The following is a 20,540-nucleotide window of genomic DNA, read 5'->3' as shown; positions in this document are numbered from 1 at the left end:
AATTGATTTCACCGATTTGGCCCTTACCAACAGCTTTCTCTAACTTTTGATTTAGTCCTCCTCCTTTTTGCTACCTTGTTTGAGATATCTACTCTTCTGAAAAAGAAGTCAATGTTGTACTGGAACACTGCTCTTCACAGCCAGGCTGCCAAGTCATGCCATTTGCTTTCTTCCACTACCAACTTGATGCACACAAGTATTCCATTCTGTCTTCAATACTGCTCACTGTATTTCGGCTGAATGAAGATTTTGACTCTTCTTCTGGCAGTATTTGCTGTCTTTCTCCCACTCTCACAGATTAAATATTAATTCCAGCAGTCCCCATACTGGGATCTGTTGTTCAGTCCATCTGAACACTGCTGCTGCAATGAACCTGCTTTAATAGAGCTTTGCAAAGGGGTGGAGAGGAAGGTGGTTTCACTCAGAAAGCCATGATTTCCTTAAGATCTTAACATTATTGGTCTGAATTTTTGCCTTCTTCCCATCGTTCAAGAGAAGATAATTAAGAAAACAAACATCCCTGCATAACCAATGCCACACAGGAAACAGTTAGCTAGGAAGCATGAATGACTCATTATTGCTTCACTAAGCGCCCTCATAAAGACACCTTCAGAAATCGTGATAGGTTTTCCCACCAAAAACTTCTGTAGTCTAACACTAATGCTACGCTCAGCAGAACCAGAACAGTTTTAAGAACAGCCCTAAACAGTGTCAGCAAAACCTCTCCAGAGGTGAAGGCTGAGAGAAGAAACTAGCATATGAGTACCCATCTAACTCATTTAATTAAAATATCATTTTCCGTAGCCATTATCGCTACTACGTGGCTTTATCTACTGTTTTACAAAGATCATCATAAAAATACTGAGTTAAAAATTATGAAGTATTTATTATTAATCTTTACAAATGCTGTTACCAGAGCCCTATGCCACTGCAAAGGCATGGCAGGAAATAAATAGGTCAGCCATTGTAGAAAAGTCACAGCTTTATTATCTTCAGAGATTTCATTTTCTTAATAGGATTTTATTACTAGGAACCAATTACTCAGTACCAGTGTTTTATTACTGCACTCAAAGACAGTTTTCCTGAAGTGTCAAAATCTGATGCCATTTATCCCATGCAAGAGCTGACCTGAATTTCTTGGCAATTTGCTCTACACCACTATGTGAATTTATTATAGCTACAATCCATAAGTAAAAACCATGATCTGAGTACTACCATTTCAGAAACAGCCTCAGAACAGAAAGCTGTGTCCAGCATATTGCTTAGAAATAAAAATGAAAACCACCACAGCTGTACAAGACCAGACAAGTTCTGCCAGTCTGCAGTTACCCAAGTATCAAAGATAGTCAAGAAAATTCCAGTTGTATAAACCAAACAGGAAATATATAAAATCAACCAAATATTTCCTAACAGCTATTTCCAATGCTCTTTTCCTTAGAAAGAATTTTGCTTTCGCATGCATTCTAAAAAGTGCATTTCAATCTGCAACACAGCACAATTTTCAAAGTTACTTGTGTTCAGCAATTCTAGCAAGATCATTAAATCCTTTCTCAGGTGCTACAAGCACTAAATGAAATCTTTTTTTTTTTTTTTTTTTTTTTTTTTTTTTTTTTTTTAAGAAATAAGCATCCTTCTCTAAGGTTGATTTTAGAGAAAAAAATTAACCTAAAAAACCTCAACAATACTTGTTGTTAGGGACCAGGATGATTCACCAGTCTACACTGTTTAAGGCTGTGTTCCCATTCAGTCTTTAAGCTATGGTAAAGTTATCACCATCTAAGGAAAAAGACTCCAATTCTGAAGCATTTCCTCTATTTAATGAGCGAGTCAAATCTTCACTAACTGACATTCTTGTTCCTTGAGAAAGTTACTATACAACTTCAGATATTATTTAAGTAGTCCTTAAGAAAAGATTCTATCACAACATCCCATGTAATGCCAACTTCTCACTTCCAAATCTCTAAAGGTATGAATCTCAGCATTTCATCTTCTCAACATGTGGTTCCTGCTTGCAAGTAACTGCTGCAGTTGCTAAGAGCTAGAAAACACCCATATTCTAAAAATAAAAGGGTATTTGGAATACATTTTCTCAGTTATTCATAGTTTACAACATTGTCTTTTTTTAAAATAAGTAAAATCAAATCTTTGCAACACTTCAAGGAGTTTTAAGCCCTAGATTCCCATATGTTCAAGTATCAGTGATTACATTCTTATCTGTAGAGAATAGAGCTAAAAACATGACAGGCACTCACATTTCATCGTTGTAAAAAACCAGCATTAATCTGATCCTACTTATCAGCATTTTCAAATATTTTACTTAATCTTAACTCTCAATGCCTGCAATGACATTTCCCAAATACAAGTGGGAGCTAATCCTTCAACATTTTCTCTTTGAATCCAAAAAGGATATTCATACTAAAGGAAAATCATTAGATACCAAAAAACATGCATGTTTTTAATTTCTTTTGTGTGTGGATTATCTAGGTTCACAAATCCTACAAATATCTTACTTCTGAATAAAAACTGATGCAAGAAACACTTCCACCAGGACTCAAGTGCATGAAGCAGAAAACCAAGACATGAAAAAAAACTAATTAATGGATATTTTAGAACATAATGTCGTCGCCTCAGAACTTAATTGTAGGACCTCCATTTAACCTGCCTGTAAGGCCCACCAAGGCTTGGTGCTTCCATGTCAAAGCAGAAGTGCGCCCAGCAAGCTGAACTGCAGCCCAAAGAGGGGTTTTGAGGCCCAGGAATGTTCCCTCTCCAGTGATTGTTCAGGAAAGAGAAGCAGTTAGGCATACACAGAATGATCGCCCTTAACAGAACCGTACAACAGGCTAGCAAGTCCATTCCTAATTAGGGTATAAATCTATTTTCTTTTCCTAAAGACAAATGAAAAGAAAATAATAATGCAGCTAATATCACCAAGGCACTGGATCTTTCAGTCTCCATTTTCCCTCTGGGCAATAATGAGCACAGTCACTCTGGCAAAGACACAATTTTCAACCAATGCAAGTCAAGAAAAATCAAAAGTTAAGTAAATACCATGACAACTTTTTTGCACATTTTTCCCAGAGAAAATGAAGCTAGGGGGATCTTGCTATTTACACTCATAGATGAGTGCTAGAATTAATATTGTAGCCAATCTCCCCATGTTTAATAGCGAAAAGAATCTGAAAGACACTAACTCCTGACAAGTTTAACAAGGAAAACATTAGGTGAGAGACACAATTATCACTCACAGAAACACTACCCAAAAAAGAGCAAAGACTGCAGAGCACAGCGGACTCTATAAGGAAAATGCATTCTATGTCAATTACAAGAAAACTTTCAGAGTTTACAGTTTGTTTGGTATTTTTACCTTAGTTTAACAACTTCAAGCTCAGATAGCAATACCAATGCAAGATTACTAGATAAAAATAGAACCATTAACTAATACCTGAGGTGTGACTGCTGCTTTTCAAGGACAGGATGCTAGCAGAATATCAGACAGCATCATAAACTGCAAGATCCTAGCTCACACCAGTGTGTATTTTTTTGTGACTAAGGGCCATCTGAAAGAAAGCCTGAAAGAAGCTCTTCCTACCTTACTTAATGTGAGGTAACTAATGAAATAACTATATCCTGAAAGACTAAATGCACTTAATTGCAGCAGAAGACTATAAAGCCCAAATACAAAGAATTCTCAGGTAAGGTACAGGAGACTGCTTGAAGCCAGATGAACAAGCAAGAGAACACCCAGGCTAAGGAAGTGTCTAAACAGGTACGATCACTGCACTGTGTAAAGTTACATTACAGTATGAAAGCATTAAAAAAGTTCTTATGATGAACTTACTCTCAAAAGCGTTCATTTTTGAATAGCACTAGTATGCATATTTAAAAGTAAGGTCAACAAATTGTACACCAAAATCTGCAAGTAACTCTTTTTTCTATTATTTGTATTGGCCCATTGCATGTTGCAGCTCATGATCCATTGGAACTATGAGAAAAGATCACAGGTATTGGCCAAATGTTTGAGTTTGATGGAAACTCTGTGGAAGTTTGGTTCCTCCTGAATTACAGCAGCTCACTACCCCTGGGGCACAAGAACACAGAATGTGATTACTACTGGCAAAAGACTGGGGGCTATAATTATAATCATCATGGAATCTTTTGAGTTGGAAGGGACCCTTCAAGGTCATCTGTCCAACTCCCCTGCAATGAACAGGGACACCTGCAGCTAGATCAGGCTGCTCTGAGCCCCATCCAGCCTGACCCTGGATATCTCCAGGAACAGGGCATCCACCACCTCTCCAGGCAACCTACTCCAGTGCTTCACTACCCTTACTGTAAAAAAGAAAAAAAAAAAGAAAAAAAAAAAAAAGAAAATGTTCTTCCTTACATCCAAGCATAATCTCCCTTTGCTTAGTTTGAAACCATCTCACCTCATCCCATCACTCTTTTAATGAAAAGATAAAGATGCATTCATCCTCTACACCGATAGCTTTGCACAACAGTCCTCACATGCTCAAAAGAAACAAGCATTTCCTTCAAAAACCAGGAAACTAAGTTATTTGAGAACGTTTTTGATTTCCTTTTATGAGGTAAATCTTGCTTTAGAGCAATGGCACATTCAGAATTTCACCATTCAAACACTAAATGAATCTGCCCCATCCACAACAACAGTCTGACTGCAGCAGCAGCAGATACAATCAACTTTAAATTATTAGTAAATTCAATAACCGTATTGAGAGCTATTTCATTTTCCCAAGTTAGCATTTTCTTTTGATTCATGTTTTAAATAGTAAAACAAAAATGCCTGAACATACAAATTTGAAACATATAATAGCACAGTTCCTTTTCAGGTAGAGATTACAAGCATTTCAATGAACTGTGTAAAAAACCAATTAACTCTTTTGGAAGCAGAAAGAAATAATTAATTAGGTCTAACTTGGAAAGTTTAGAATATCTTTGCTTCAACTCACACAGTGCAGTACTGTACTCGGTTTAGAATCATTTTGTATACTCACAACATTTCAACTTATCTTGCAGCTAAATAAATTTTATCTTCTGAATAACAAAGAAGTATATCTGGTAATGCCCTTCATGAACAAAAGCTTTCATTTAGTAAGTCGAGATGGATTTTTCATGCCCATTGCTAGGTGCTTGAAGTATCTCCAGAAACCCATATAGGGGTTCTAATCTAATGATGCATAACTGGATTTTAACGAGGTTGGTTATATCCTCCAATCAGCTCAGAATATGAGTACAGATAACACAGAAATATTCTCTGACTCAAGCATCACAAATATGGTTTATAAATGCAAGTTGTTAACAAAAGTCACGTTTCATTGCTAAGAGCTTATTGTTATGATTTATAAAGCCAGGTCTGCTCTTAAGGAAGTACTCATTAGCTATTTTGAGAAAGATTGCCACAAATTGCATGAGGAAACTTCATTACCAGAGGTAAACAGCTGAACTGAGCTATACAAGATGTGTTGCTTACAGATAGATTATGTCAGAAAACATGTCAAATATTTCTCAAGGATGTTTTATTGCTTTGTCTTGTCACAAGGGTGGACAACTGAAGAAACAGACAACAATACGCAAACACCAGCAGATAAACACGTTCCAAACAGATGTATTTTGTTATTTTAGCACAGTGACTATTTCAGTGTGCAATCATACTGAATGTGGAAACGTGGCTGTACACAAGTATGCACAAACACATCAAACGCTGAAATAGATCAGCTTTAATGCTGAACTCTTAAAAAAGGTTATTTCAAGCTTTAAAAAACCTGCTCAGTTGCCAGCATGACCCAATATGACTTATTTTAAACTGAACACCATTAGCAAATTCTATGAGTAAAGGTCTCTCCTGATCATGATATGCTGAAGAGAGGGGACTGGAAATCAGCTCAGTGAAAAAACCAAACAGCTCAGAAATTGGGGATATTAATGTCACATCCTCTGCTTGAAAAGTTTTAGACATAATCTTGTGGTATTAGCTAAAATCTATAACATGTCTGACTTTTCTAAAGGAAACATGACACACAATTTCATATCGGTTCATGACAGGAATAAAAAAAGCAATCTGAGACAGAGGAAAGAAGCATCATAACACTAAAGCATCAGCAACAGTTTGAGTTCTTCATACAATTCTCAACTGCAGTACACCCAACTGGTGAAATGCTATCTCCAGAAATCCAATGTGCTGCAATTTGAAGGAATATCACACACACCTTCAGCTACTTAAAAACTGTCTAGATTACAAGTTCTGGGTGAGATGACCAAAACAACTTCAAGGTCATGAACAGAGATCCAAATGCAGGATGTTCCTTACAGCCAGACATCCATGGTGACAATGCATCAGAAATAATAACACTGCAGCACAGAGTATCTCAGGATATTGAAGGAGCCCAGAAGGATACTGAAGGAAAATACCCAAGTAACAGTTTTAAACAATACAAAAGATAGTAGTCTAGATCTTTCAAAATGAACAAACTGTTCATTTGTTAACAAAGTTAACTAAGACACTAAGGAGAACAAACAAGAATAGGAATGCCCATAAAAAGCAATGCTTAGCAGGCCAGACAACAATTAAAGAGAAAAACACAATTGGTTGTTTATAATTTGACACCAGCTTTAGTTGATGTTACACGTTATGGCAAGAAGTCTCATGACTCAAAGATATAGTCATAGCACCAACAGGACAGGAATAAAAATTGAAATCATCCAGCATTTCACAGAATCACAGAATTGTAGGGGTTGGAAGGGACCTCCAGAGATCATGGAGTCCAACCCCCCTGCCAAAGCAGGTTCCCTACAGCAGGTCGCACAGGTCGGCATCCAGGCAGGTCTTGAACATCTCCACAGAAGGAGACTCCACCACCTCCCTGGGCAGCCTGTTCCAGTGCTCCGTCACCTCACTGTAAAGAAGTTCTTGCGCACATTTGTGCAGAACTTCCTATGCTGCAGTTTCCAGCCGTTTCCCCTTGTCCTGTCTCCACTCACCACTGAAAACAGTCTGGCCTCGCCATTCTGCCCCCCACACCTTAGATATTTATAGACCTGGATCAGGTCCCCTCTCAGTCTTCTTTTCTCAAGGCTGAATTTTCTCAAGGCTGAATTTGATATAGTAAATTTAAAACCAGAATGGGTTAAATATTATAAATACATCAAAACTGGGAATGACAAGCAAGCAGATTCATGAGGCTACTATTAAGACATCTCTAGAATTTTTATGTTAGCTATTTTTTAAAACTTTTGTTCACACTGACAGATGCAGAAAAATTAATCACAGAACTGAAAATTAATGACATTTAGTGAAATGCTTACCAGCACTTGGTGTATATGAATGGAATAAAATCAACCTCATTTACATCCACTCTGCATTACATATTTTTCTTTAGAATTAAGAACTTAAGTCTTGTGCCTTTCCTTTCTCCTCTACAGCACACAGTTGCTGCACAGAGAGGCACAAAAGCTCCACATTCCTTCCTTCAGTACTCCTGCGATGCCCTCTGATGGCTAAGGCCACAAGGTGCAGGTGGAGCCCCTCAGGCCAGCTAATAGGCACAGGTAACGATTACGAGCCTGGCAAAAACCCTTACAGGAATGCACTGACAGTCTGATTTCAGGCCAGATTAAATGCAACAGCAAGCTAGAATCTTCTTCCAAGCCTCAAGCATTAACTTTGTGCTGATCAGAAGTAGGACGGCCAACAAACTGTCAGAGACACAACAATTTATTCCAAATTCAACAGCAAAACACCTGGAAGAGCTAAGTTGCAGTGCTGCAATGACCTGGAGGAAAAACTGATACAAAGCATCTAACTTCAGCATTCTCTCTGGGTTTGTATCTGCTTTCCAAAAAGGTTCCTTAAATACAAGCTCAACTCAGAAAATGATACTTTCATTCAGTTCACTTTAAGGAACTAAACAAAGACTTTAAAAAAGTTTTGTTTTAAAACATTTTACAAGCTAACTGAAAAATTGACAATTACCTAGAAGTATTTAGCAGTTTCCACGCTTTGCAGTTTGAACATCATGAATATAGAAGAACTGTTTTAGCCCAAGCATGCAAAACTACTTGCAACTAATACTAAAACTGCTTCGTTTAATAGTATTTGCTAAGTGGCAGGACACAGTAAACAACTAAAAAAAAAAAAGGAATAGTTTCCAAAAATAAAAGAAATTAATTAGTTCTGAACTATTTCAACTTCAAAGACTACTGCTACAAATTAGAGACAGGTATTTAATACAAATGCATTTTACAGAGCAATTCTACCCTCTATGTTTTCTGCTCATCTTTATTGAGTTTTCTATGCCTCAGAGATTAGTCAAGGAAGAGAATGACCATGCAGTCAAAAAGGACTGAGCACAGGATCTACCAATCTACAAAGCAATCTCCTGTCACACAAGCTGATAAAGTGTGACGGAACGCAGCTGAGGGTGCTGAGAGAGCTGACACTGTGAGCCTGCTCTACTCATTGCTGAAAGGCCACTATGATCAGGAGAGGATCCTGTTGACCTGAAAGCAGCAAGTCTTGCACCCATATTTTGAAAGAGCAATAAGGATGGCTGGGGAAAAAGGCTGGTCAGCCTTACTTTAGACCCTGAGAAAACTGCAGAGCATGTTTTCTTGCAAGCACTTTTGGGCACACATCAGAAAAAGTCACCTGCTATCTGTACTTGGTATTTCATAGAATGGCTTAGATTGGAAGAGTTCCTAAAGACAACCTAGTTCCACACCCCTGGAACTGGATATGAGCAGGGTTGCCGCCCACTACATCAGGCTGCCAAGGGCCCCATTCAACTTGGAGGTCAGTTACAAGCAGAGTTCCTCAAGCCTCTATCCCAAAATCTATGCTGTTCAATGTTTTTATTGATTACCATGATTACACAAAACACATCTTTATTAGGATCATTCGCAACAAACTGGGGAGCACAATCAATACACAAAAGAGGAGGGTTGCCCTTTAGGACGATCTATACAGGATGGAGGAATGGACTGAGATGACCCTCATGAACTTACAGTGAGGGTGGTGAGGCACTAGAACAGGTAACCTAGTGTTGTGGTTGGTGCCCCATCCTTTGAGACTTTCAAGACAAGGCTGGGCAACCTGATCTAGCTGTGGCGCTGCTGTTCATTCCAGGGGAGTTGGACTAGAAGGCCTCTAGAGGTCCATTCCAACTCTAAGGATTCTGTGAAATTCACCAGAGACAACTGAAAAGTTCTGTGATAAAGTAAGTCCCTACATTGGTACAGGCTAGCAGCCAACTCCTTGGGAACAGCTCTTTCGGAAAAGACCTGAAAGTCTGTCAAACAACAGGCTCAATTTTGTCAGCAGAAGGCAGAAAATGTAGAATTGCATTAAACTTGTCCCAGCATCTGTCTGGTAATGGTAGCCCCAAAACTGGGTGCAGTATTTTAGAGGCAGTCTAATGAGTGCAAAATAAAAGGTGATCCTTTTTATCTAACATAGTTCTGTTGATCCAGCCCAAGATATTGACAAATCTCTTCTCTGCCAAGCAACTCAACTGGTTCATGCTGAGCCTGCTGCTTGTTAAGGCAGAAACTACACTACACACAAACAGCGGTTAACGCAGAAGTTTAAGAAGGATAACAGAAGCCAAACTGCATCTCATCAAACTCAGTCCCACTGTGGTTGGGACTGAGTGTCATTTAAGTTAGCTGCAGGAACATCAGTGGCCTACGAAGCTCTCAGTGCCAATGACTCAGATTTCGATAGTCACACCTAATATTCACAAGAAAATATGTGTCTTGAGCTTGAACAAATCACTTGCTACATAAAAGCATTTTACCATCCGCTATACAAAACAGTGTATTTATATGGTGAAACATATATTTAACACATGTAAAGTCTTTTCTATTCCTGGGAATGCTACTCTGTGGCTTCCAGATAGTGCCGTAAAGGCAAAGCAGATTATGGGAGATTTAAGAAAATGCATTTACTTGCAAATATCCTATACCCTGCTACTACTTGTAATGGAATTCATGCCTGAGGAACAGGAAAAGATTCCCTCTGAAAGAAATGCTCACAGTGACCTTCATAAACTGCTGCACACGGCTCCAACGCTGACAGAGAATCCTGCACAGACCAGGACAGGTTTTCATTCTCCAGCACTCCTCAGCTACATTTTATCCCTCTGAGCAGAATGCAGGTTTATGGCTCAGGCTTTGCGTAATGTATTCTTTGCTTCAACCGAATTGAGGCATTTCAGCATCAGCTCCTGAAACAATACAGGTTTTTAAACAGGCAGGCAGGCAGCAGACCGTGGCCTGTACTTCACAAGAATTAACCTTGCCTTTGAGCTATAAGTTGTTGCTCAAAAATCACAGATCCAGTCACAATACTGACTTCAAGAACTGCAGCTTAGAAGAACTTTCATTATTAATAGCCCCCTAATTACTACTCTGAGCATTTCTCCGCCTTTATTTCAGGCATTACCACAAATTATCTAACAATGCAGTTGAACTGCAACACCTAATAGTTTTCCACTAGCACCTGTCCTGACTGAAAATTAAGCTTTACTCCCAAGTCTAAACATAGGCAAATGCACCCAGATAATCCGAAACACCTCTTTCTTCCTCCCAGGTCAAAAGTTCAGATGAGAATTTTATTTATTTTTTTAAATCACCTATCCATTGAAAGGTTGAAGTAAGAAGCCCTAACTTTAAGGAGGGCAACAAAGCTGGTAACAGAACCTTCAATTTCTTTTAGCAGAATAAATAGGAAAAAAAAAAAAAAAACCCAAAAAAAACAGCAGTTGAGTTTTTCCTATTATATAAGAAGCTTTAAGCACTACATCAAAATGTAGTCCCTTACATCAGCATGTACCTATGTAAACAAAGGCTGCAGTCATTAACAAATCATGTCGCTTTGCTCAACTCATGGCAGATGATTAAAATAACTTTCCCTTCTGATATTTGCCTTGAACAAACAGATTATTTAAGCATCAGCCCTGAGAGTATTTAAACAAAATGGAATTTGTTTACAGATAATTATAATAAAAAAGATATTTCACAAGCTACCTATAAACCAAAGCTACATATCTGCATTCATCTATTTTGTGGTATTTCACCGTATTTTCTACTGAGCCATAACTCAGACCAGTAGCTAATTCAGTGTCCTTTCAGAACCTACAAAGCACATTTTTCATTTGTATCTGGAGACTCTCCTGACACTAAGATTCCTTTGTCACCTTTCAAAACCAATTTTCACTTCAGAAAGTGCATATGAGAGCTTTTTGTTTGTTTGGCCTCTTCCCTAATGCTAGCAAGGCATCAGCAGACAGGAGAGATGGACACAAAACAGGAAGGCAGTGCTCAATGATTTCCATGACTGCCAGCACAGGTTGCCTATAAGAACCAAGGATGTTTTTATACAGCATTCTCAATTTTTAAAATGTTTACTGTGGCTCTGACTAAATCTATCACTGTATTTTCTTGAAGCTGCTGCAGCAAGCTTGGCCACTTTAATACTAAAATTCTGTTCAATTTCAGTCTCTACAACATTCCTTACCTTCCTATTACGAGCAAAAATTATTCTGATGAATTATCTTCTTTAAAGAGACATTCCACAAAGTTCCATTTCCTCTCTAGAACACACATGCAGCAATTATTTGCAGAAGAAATATATTAACAGGTGAATTCCTCTGAGAAAATTTGCAGGAAAAGCCACACAAATGAAACCACCCAGCTGTAGCAACACTGACAGTGACCCATATTTCTAAAAAAATATTCATTTTATCTACATCTAAAAGTCAAAATGAACTATTCGACAAGTTTGAAGAGATTTTTCTTAAAAGCTCACTATTAGTGTTTATTTTAGAAGTCTTACAGAAGAACTTCTTTTAAAGAATTCTTGGTACAGGCACTTCTGAGATAAGACTTCTGTTCACTTCAATGTTCTTCTTTCGCTTGCTGCTTAAAAGAGAAGTGCTCCAACCTGTGGAAAGGTTCTATGCTGCATTAACCTCATGTCATCCGATATGACAGTCAGTTGTTCAATTTATTTCACTTTAAGCTATGGCAGTTTCCCATTCTTCCTGCAGATTAAAAAGAAAGTGTTTAACCTTTAGACCTTCCCTGATAGTCAGATGATCTTTATCATCAGTAAGAATGGCCAAAACACATCAACGTTTCATATATAACATACATTCACTAGCTTGGGAAATCTTTCTCTCTGTGTTACAAGGAGAAACATGCAAAAAAAAAAAAAAAAAACCACCACACAACTGAAAGTCAGTTCACAATTTTTAGGGAGATTGATTTCTCTTTGCTTGCTCCATGAGCTCACATGAAACATCTTAAAACATCTTCTTATTCCTCTACATTCTACAGTAATTACAGCCTTCTTCTCTTTGCCTGCAAAGTTTGCTTTACACAGATAGAGCTGAACCAAAATTTAAGACATTACAGCTTAACTTAGGTCTCAAAATAGCTTACAGATTAAGTCTAGTAACTTGCACGGCTCCAGCTGTTTCTTAAATGCCTAACCTGACACTCACTGTACGTGCTGCTTTCAGCAGCTACAAGACTTTGTAATTTCATCAACACTATTTGCAACAAGTCCTACAAGCATCCTATTTGATATGCTATTAAAAATTGTTTATTAAAAAGGTGAAACATGGGATACTTGTAGATTAAGTTTATGCAAATGTGTGATACGCTATCTGGAATCTAACATCTAATCAAGGATGGTGAGAAACACGGGTTACAGACAGGAGATGATGAAAAATCACAGTGATGAATGCAGGTGCATCCATCTACCCCCGCTCTGTCTGTGGGCTTTTCATAACTTTGAGGCTTGCACTGCAAATCTTCCAAAATACTCCTCTCTCCCTTACTTCAAAACAGCTCTTAGCTAGCAAGCACAGCAAGAATTATTTTGAAAAGCAAACGCAGAGTGAGCACTCAAATGTAATGAAGAGAAACCAAAGAAAAAATACATTTCTATGAAGTACTGAATAGCAGATCAGAAAGGATGATGAAATGGAGCAGCAAAAGTCCAGTTTTAAGACATGGGCAAAGCCACATACTCCACAAAGCTTTCAGAAATTTTAGTTTCTCCAACAGAAGAAATGAAATGAATTGCTAGAGTAAAAAAGCAAACAGGCAAGAGCACTATCGCTACAGAAAAGGGAAATTTAGTCTAAGAACTGGGAGAGTTTAAGTCAAACTTAGGACAAATCCGGCAGACCCTTAAGAGATGTCAAAAAATAAAGGATCAGGACTTGACCACATCTGTTCAAATGCCTCAGTGAGGCAGCAATAGTACTTTTCAACAACAAATTTAAGAATCTACTGACTAAGCCCAGTAAGTGTTCTCTTCTAAGAGCAGTTTGTTACCAACTACATCTTCTTAACAAACTCCTTCAGACAAAGAATATCCAAGATTTATGCTCCTTTACAGAAATCTGCAGTTGTATGCAAATATTCAGTGTAGCAAATAAAAATTAATGACCGAACATTCACTGCAGCAGAAGCTACATCGTACCACTTGAACCATTTATAAGGCCTGTAAGCTATTTCAATCATAGAACCCTTAGAGTTGGAAGGGACCTCTGAGGGCCATGTAGTCCAACTCTCCTGCAGGGAACAGGGACACCACACCTAGATCAGGCTGCCCAGGGCCTGATTCAGCCTCACCTTGAAAGTCTCCAGGGATGGGGCATCAACAACAACACTGGGCAACCTATTCCACTGCCTCAGCACCCTCACTGGAAAAGACTTTTTCCTTATATCTAACCTAAATCTACTCTCCTTGAGCATGAAGTCATTTCCTCCTGTCCCATTCACCACAAGCCCTGCTACAGAGTCTGTCCCCTTCTTTCCTGTAGCCCCCCTTTAGATACTGAAAGGCCACTATCAGGTCACTTTGCAGCTTTCTCTTCTCCAGGCTGAACAGCCCCAGCTCTCTCAGCTGTCCTCATATCAAATGATCCTTGGATCATTTTAGTGGCCTTTCTCTTGTTGGAGAAAGTTGGATCTCAAAAACAAACCATCTGATGCAGAGTGGTGGAAAATTCAAATCCCCACTAGAGTAAGTTGGATTTAGTTACCATTATTGAAACTTAAATTTCTAACAGAAAGTCATACAAAAAGACACACTCGGTTTTATTTATTGACCTCACATGTCACTACAGTTACTTCTTACTGACTTGAGTGCATCATTCTCAAGTTACTGCTGCCAGCATGTTTCCTGTAGCATTATAAAAGGTACTATATTAACTGAAGCATTCCTAGGTTACTACCACTGTCGTACAAAATATAAATAAATTGCATTTCCTATTTTTGTATTCCATTCCAAAACAATTTTTCTGTAATCCAAGGAATGGCTAAGAGTTAAGGAAGCCTTCCACATGTTTCAAATCCCATGCATTCTGCTGTATGAGTTTTACTACCACAACATGCCATAGATGATTTGGAGACAGAATTGCTTCAGTACAAATCAAACCAAAGAGGATAATCCAAGAATCATAGCAATAGTTTTGACAGCAAAAATATTTACAAAAAAGCTGTACTCTGCAGTAGATGCAAGCAACAGACAGAACTAATGTGAGGGCAAAATACTGAATCCATTGAAATTTCATTTTGAATTCTAACATCACTTACATTATAATTACTTTATGCTAGTGAGCTATATGGTCACTAAAACATATGCACTGCAATTAATAGAGATAAAACTGATGATTTCAGAGAAATAATCAACAACAAAAGGACAACTGAAGAGTTTTAACTCTTTACAAAAAAGCAGCCACAAAGAAAAGTCTAGTAGCTTTCACCATTCTGAAGGTTTACGTTCTCTCTGACACACAAGTACACACTCAAGTTGCCTCCTTTAATTTTGTTTCTGCCACTCCACACATCACCATTTTCTTCAGCAGAACTATGCCTTGCACAATAACCTTACAATAAAACAAGAAGAAATGAAGAGCAGCTGCTTCCCTGCAAAACTCACCGAAATGCTTTTATCTGGGAAATGCAGAGGACAAGAATGAATGTAATCACGTTTTACACTGCAGTGCCAAAGTTATTACCTTACTAACCTTGTAGGCGCATATTATAAAAATCATCCATTTATGTTATAGGGAATTACTTAGCACTGGGAACACAATACCCGAAATGAATTTCAAGTGGCAAGAGCATCATTAATCATACTTCCTCAACATTAATGCCATGGAACAAAGCCTTCTGCTTCACTGCTTGAAAGCACAGGTGTTTTAGGAAGAAACCGTTTAACAGATGGTGCTATGCATGCCATACCTGAATAGAGGTTCTTGGAATATACAGCATATACAAACCAAAAGACTACGTTTGACAAACGTTTTGTTTTAAAAGACAAATCATCACAAATATTAGTAAAAACGAAAGCAACGCCATCAATATTTCTAGCAGTTTCAAACATTAATCCCAAGAAGAGAGAGGAATAAACAAAAACCACATCAAAATTAGAAAAAGCCAGTGAAGTCAAAGTGCTCAGCCCCCGAAATCTAGAAAATTGACTTGCAGGCATCCAAACAAATTAACAAGGTCATACTGCAACATATAACTGTGCTCTTAAGTTAAAGTTAAGCAAGCTAAAAAGAAACACATGCTATTAAAATTGTATTGTAACACATGCCAGTAAAATTGTACATAAAACTGCACATCCTGTTAAAATGGTATTTATCAGGACTAGAATCTGAATTTCTTAGAGTATCGGAGTCTATTTTTTTATTTAATTTCATTTGCAGAAAGTTTAATCTTATATCACATTCTCACAAAATATTTTCACAAAAGCAACTTACTGCAGTGGATTTATAATACGAAGACCAACCAAGCTGTAACTTCAACTGATAACCGGAGGGTGGGGGAAATCATGGCTGTTTAGATCTGACAGCCCTTCTGCAAGACTGCTGTCAGGCTCTGATTGTAATGTACAGCCATTGCCAACAAAAATAATTGCAGATCTTTGCAAAGTACTCTTTAAACTGACAATGAAAGAACTCGTGTAAAATGGGACTGTTTACGTTCAGAAGCGTTTGTTGATCTGCAAATAAGTTATGTTTAACAAGCACTAAAACCTAAAACATTCTTTCAAGAGTAACACTGTAACTGTAAGATATTAAGATAAAAAAAGACACACACAAACCTAGAATCCATAAGATGGTTTGAATTGGAAGAGACTTTCAAGATCACTTAGCTCCTAGGTTCTGCCACGGACAGGGACACCTCCCTCTAGACCAGGTTGCTCAAAGCCCCATCCAGCCTGCCCTTAAGCCCTCCAGGGAGGAGGCATCCACAACCTCTCTGGGCAGCCTGTGCCAGTGTCTCACCACCATCATAGTGAAGAATTTCTTCCTTATAATTAATGCACAGCTACCCTCTTCTGGTTTAAAGCCTCGCCTCACTGAGGAGCACGAAGCCCCACTGCCAGCACCTTGCTAAGCACACATAATAGACAGGTTTAGTCATGACTACTACTGTTATTTTAATAACCAAATACAGCATTTCATGTGCTCAACCTAAAAACATTATCTATAAAAAGGATTTTCTGTTCAACCATGCAGGAAGACAGTCTATATCTGACACTAAGTACTAAGTAGTACTACAAGAAAAGCAGTTCAAAAAGCCTTAAATGCATTTTCAAAGATAATGTCACTTCTGGGGATGAGACATGGCATGGCAGCTCTCGGTAAATGCTGCAACACCTCCACCACGTGGGAGATACCAGCAATCCCCTACAGCCAGTTCAGCTCACTACAGGAGGCTGAAACTGCAGAGGCCAAAGGTTGCTCAGTGTAAACTCTAGTCCAAACAAGTTACAAAACTGCCAAAGCAGCACTAAGTCAAACCAATGACTCAAAAGCCTCTTCTTTTACCTTTTGTGCCACTTCTGTACTTTTTTTTTTTTTTTTTTTTAAACCACCTTTCATTGTGCAGTATTGAATTTAACACATCTGAGATACTGGTCTGATATTCCGAGCATCAGCCCTAACCCACACCTTCACTGAAGAATCTCCTGATTTCAAGAAATCAGAGGTTAAAGCAATTATCCACAAAAAAGGACACTTAACGCTATTAATAATTTCAAAACCCAAGTTCTCTACATCACTATAAATGAAATTAACATCAAATGCAACATAACATTACTGCAGAAAAGTGCATTTGCTTAAACTCAGTAAAACTCTCATGAATAAAATACAATCCAATTTGAATTAATAAAAGTTTGCTTTATGTTATAAAAAAAAAAAATGTAGAGCTAATCTAAAACATACAACAGAAAATATTTATGCTTTCTACAGTTAGTCATTATTAGACACAAAATTATTTACCAATGAATGGGTGAGAGAAAACAGAAAGAAGGTCCTTACATTATTGATTTTGCACAAATAATGAACTTGAGTTGCATGTACAACTGCCAAGGAGGCTCTCAGGAGTATTAACTCCCCCTGTGACAGAGCTTTGAAGAACAGATGCATAACTGAAACACTAAACGTGTTTTTAAAAAGGATGAAACACACATGACTGCTTCACAGGGCTGACAAGTAAGCAAGTGAAGCATAAATGTGACCAAAATTAATTTGTGCCAGTGACAAAGGCATAGAATCACAGAATGGCCTGGGTTGAAAAGGACCACAATGATCATCTTGTTTCAACCCCCTGCTACCTGCACCAGACCAGGCTGCCCAGAGCCACATCCAGCCTGGCCTTGATGCCTCCACAGATGGGGCATCCACAACCTCCTTGGGCAACCTGTTCCAGTGCGTCACCACCCTCTGTGTGAAAACCTTCCTCCTAATATCTAACCTAAGCCTCCTCTGCCTCAGTTTAAAACCATTCTCCCTTGTCCTATCACTATCCACCTTTGTAAACAGCCGTTCTCCCTCTTGTTTATACACTCCCTTCAACATAAAGTCTTTTTGAAAGTATGTATTATGAGGTATTCACCATTTTCTCAAATGCCAGTATCAACAGCATTCACTCTTTTATTTCATTCACATTTTATTACTCTCCCTTTAGAAACCTGGCTAGATCCACTCCATAACACATGTAGGCAGTGGGGTAAGCCAGCAATGTAGCGGGCAATGTGATGAGGCAAGGCCAACACTCCAAACTCTCAATGTTTTGGTGACCTAAGAACAGTACCTTTAGCACTAGTATGCCTCAGAGTATAACAGCTTCAGAGCTCCTTAAGAAGAGAGGGGTATTAAATAACTGCTGTATATGCTAAGTCCTTTCAAAAACGTGTGCATGCAATTTCTTGGGATAGCACCAAAGAACCTCCCAGAAGCCCAACACACAGCACACATAATCAATAACATCTCAAAGAGCAAAGAGCTCTTCTTTATCACTGAAGAACTGAACTACTAAAGACAACAATAAAGAAAGATTCCTCATACCTACATGTCTGAAAGACCATCTTTTGACTATATTCAGAGTGCTTTGTCATTTAGAAGCTTTGAACAGCCAGTCCAAAAGCCAAGACTGTTTGCCAGAGGCAAACAGACTCAGATTAAATACTACTCAGAGAAGACAAGCCAATCTTTAGAAATATCATTTGAATCTAATTTGCATTATCACAATATTATGGTCTTTAATCATCAAATCCTAATAAAACTAAGATTTTGCAGTGATGACTGTCTTGTAAACCCTATGAATATTTGAATATAATAAATCTAGCAATTCTTACACTGATCACCGCATTATTACCAGTTTACATACAGTGATAACCATAGGCATCCCCTGATACTTCAGCATGCATACAATGAAGACCTATTTTTGCTTGACAACCTCCAACTTCGTATTGCTTCTCTTTACTTTAGTTCTCACTGACACAAGAAGAGGGGTGCAAGGAGAACTTCTTTAACAAAAGTTGCAAAACCTCACTTAAAACACAGACATAAAGACAGTCACATTACTCTTCATGTAGGAAAGAGCTTTTAAATCCTCTAGCAGGAAATTATTTACAGTGAACACTGTATGTATCATAAATGTCAACTAAAATTAAGAAACACTCAGCTTACTAATGAAGGGTCTTTTTGTTTGCTTGCTTTTAGCTATGTGAGCACTTTTCATAGGTAAAACCAAATTAATAAATTTAAAAATCAAAATAGCTTTTGTTCCAGAGTGCCATTAAATGCAACAAAATTAATAAAATGAAGCTTGAACCCTTACCGCCAGTGCTTTAGATAAGTTTTTTCTATAGTTATTCAAAACAATAGCATCAATGTCCTTCAGTGGCACAAATGCAAATCCATCTTTAATAAACACTCTTCTTGCTCTAAACAGATCAACAGCATCTGACAGTCCAACCTGAGAAAGGGGAAAAAAAAAATAAATAAATAAACCATGAAACAGCAAAAAAGCACAGTAACAATTACTACAACCCTGAGTTTCAAAACAGACCAGTGAGGCTTTAAGTTATTCTGTGTTCTTTAATAAAGCTACAGGCAAAACACAAAGATTCCAAAAGGAAATGCCGACTTCATTTATAAGAAGTCATTTACTTACAGTATCTAATTTCAAGGACATGTAAGCAAGCTAGGCAAAATGAGATACTTCAGAATTTCTAACTATAACAACCTAGCCTGATCACATAGCTTTGAACACTAACTGATTTGATACTTAAAACTAAGCTTCTGTAAACCTTCAATTTCAGACATCTCAAAATTTTTCATTCTTGCAAGCTACATATAAAAGGCCTTGGAAGCAAAGATGGTTGAAATCCATCCATCAGCAGGCAACACTGCACACATCCTACTTTTTGGTAGCAAGCAAGAAGAGAAGAATTTCACACTAAGACAGTTAACCTAAATCTAGTTTTAGATATTTGAGAAAGTCCCCATCCTCACAGACTGTCAGCCAGTTAAGCCAAATGATTTGCCTGGGAGATGTTTAAACTGAAGATCTTTTTCATGACAAGACAAGGGACAACAGAAGCCATTAGTGACAGGTGAAGCTCCCTCCATATTCCCAGTCCCTCCTTCTATCCTCCTACTTACATAATAAAGAGGAACTCTCATTAGTGTCAGTATAATAATAGTAAAACCTTAGAATACTTTTGAAAGAAAAAGAATAAAATGCTGCAAATTTGCATTAATTCCAACTTACCTTATAAAACATTTGCTCTTTTACTTTAGTCATACTGAGGCCAGGAGTTGACATGAACAGCTCATTTGCCAATTCATTTTTCAGGTCTTCACTAATCTAAAATAAATTAGATTTATTTTATAAAGAAATTTATAAAAATAAAAGTTTGTTTAAAAACCTCCAAAATACTTCAGAAATACATTTTTTTTTTAAATAAGCTAGATGACAACTTGGTCTATAAATATGCCAGTGTAATGCTATAATAAGATGAAAAGTAGAATCATAGAACCATAGAATCACTCAGGTTGGAAATGATCTTACCATACCACCCTAACTCTAACAACCCTCTGCTAAATCATGTCCCTGAGCACCACATCCAAACGGTTTTTAAACACATCTTGGGATGGTGACCCAACCACCTCCCTGGGGAGCCTATTCCAGTGCTTCACAAC

General features: G+C 37.9%; 1 protein-coding gene across 2 annotated transcripts in view; it reads right to left on the bottom strand.

The window, feature by feature from the left end:
• PRIM2 (DNA primase subunit 2) overlaps positions 1-20,540 on the bottom strand; it is an 85,645-nt gene that overhangs the window by 53,499 nt on the left and 11,606 nt on the right. For both annotated transcript variants that reach the window (XM_052684420.1, XM_052684356.1), the window contains 2 exons: positions 20,110-20,205; positions 19,174-19,311 (listed from right to left, as the gene is read on the bottom strand). In XM_052684420.1, coding sequence (XP_052540380.1) covers positions 19,174-19,311; positions 20,110-20,205 — 234 coding nt within the window. The remainder of the gene's footprint in view (positions 1-19,173; positions 19,312-20,109; positions 20,206-20,540) is intronic.

Source organism: Tympanuchus pallidicinctus, unplaced genomic scaffold (genome assembly GCF_026119805.1).
Source record: "Tympanuchus pallidicinctus isolate F22 unplaced genomic scaffold, pur_lepc_1.0 scaffold1, whole genome shotgun sequence".
In the NCBI taxonomy this organism is placed as follows: Eukaryota; Metazoa; Chordata; class Aves; order Galliformes; family Phasianidae; genus Tympanuchus; species Tympanuchus pallidicinctus.
Note: the sequence above shows the minus strand (reverse complement) of the source record. Positions and strands in the feature narration are given on the sequence as shown.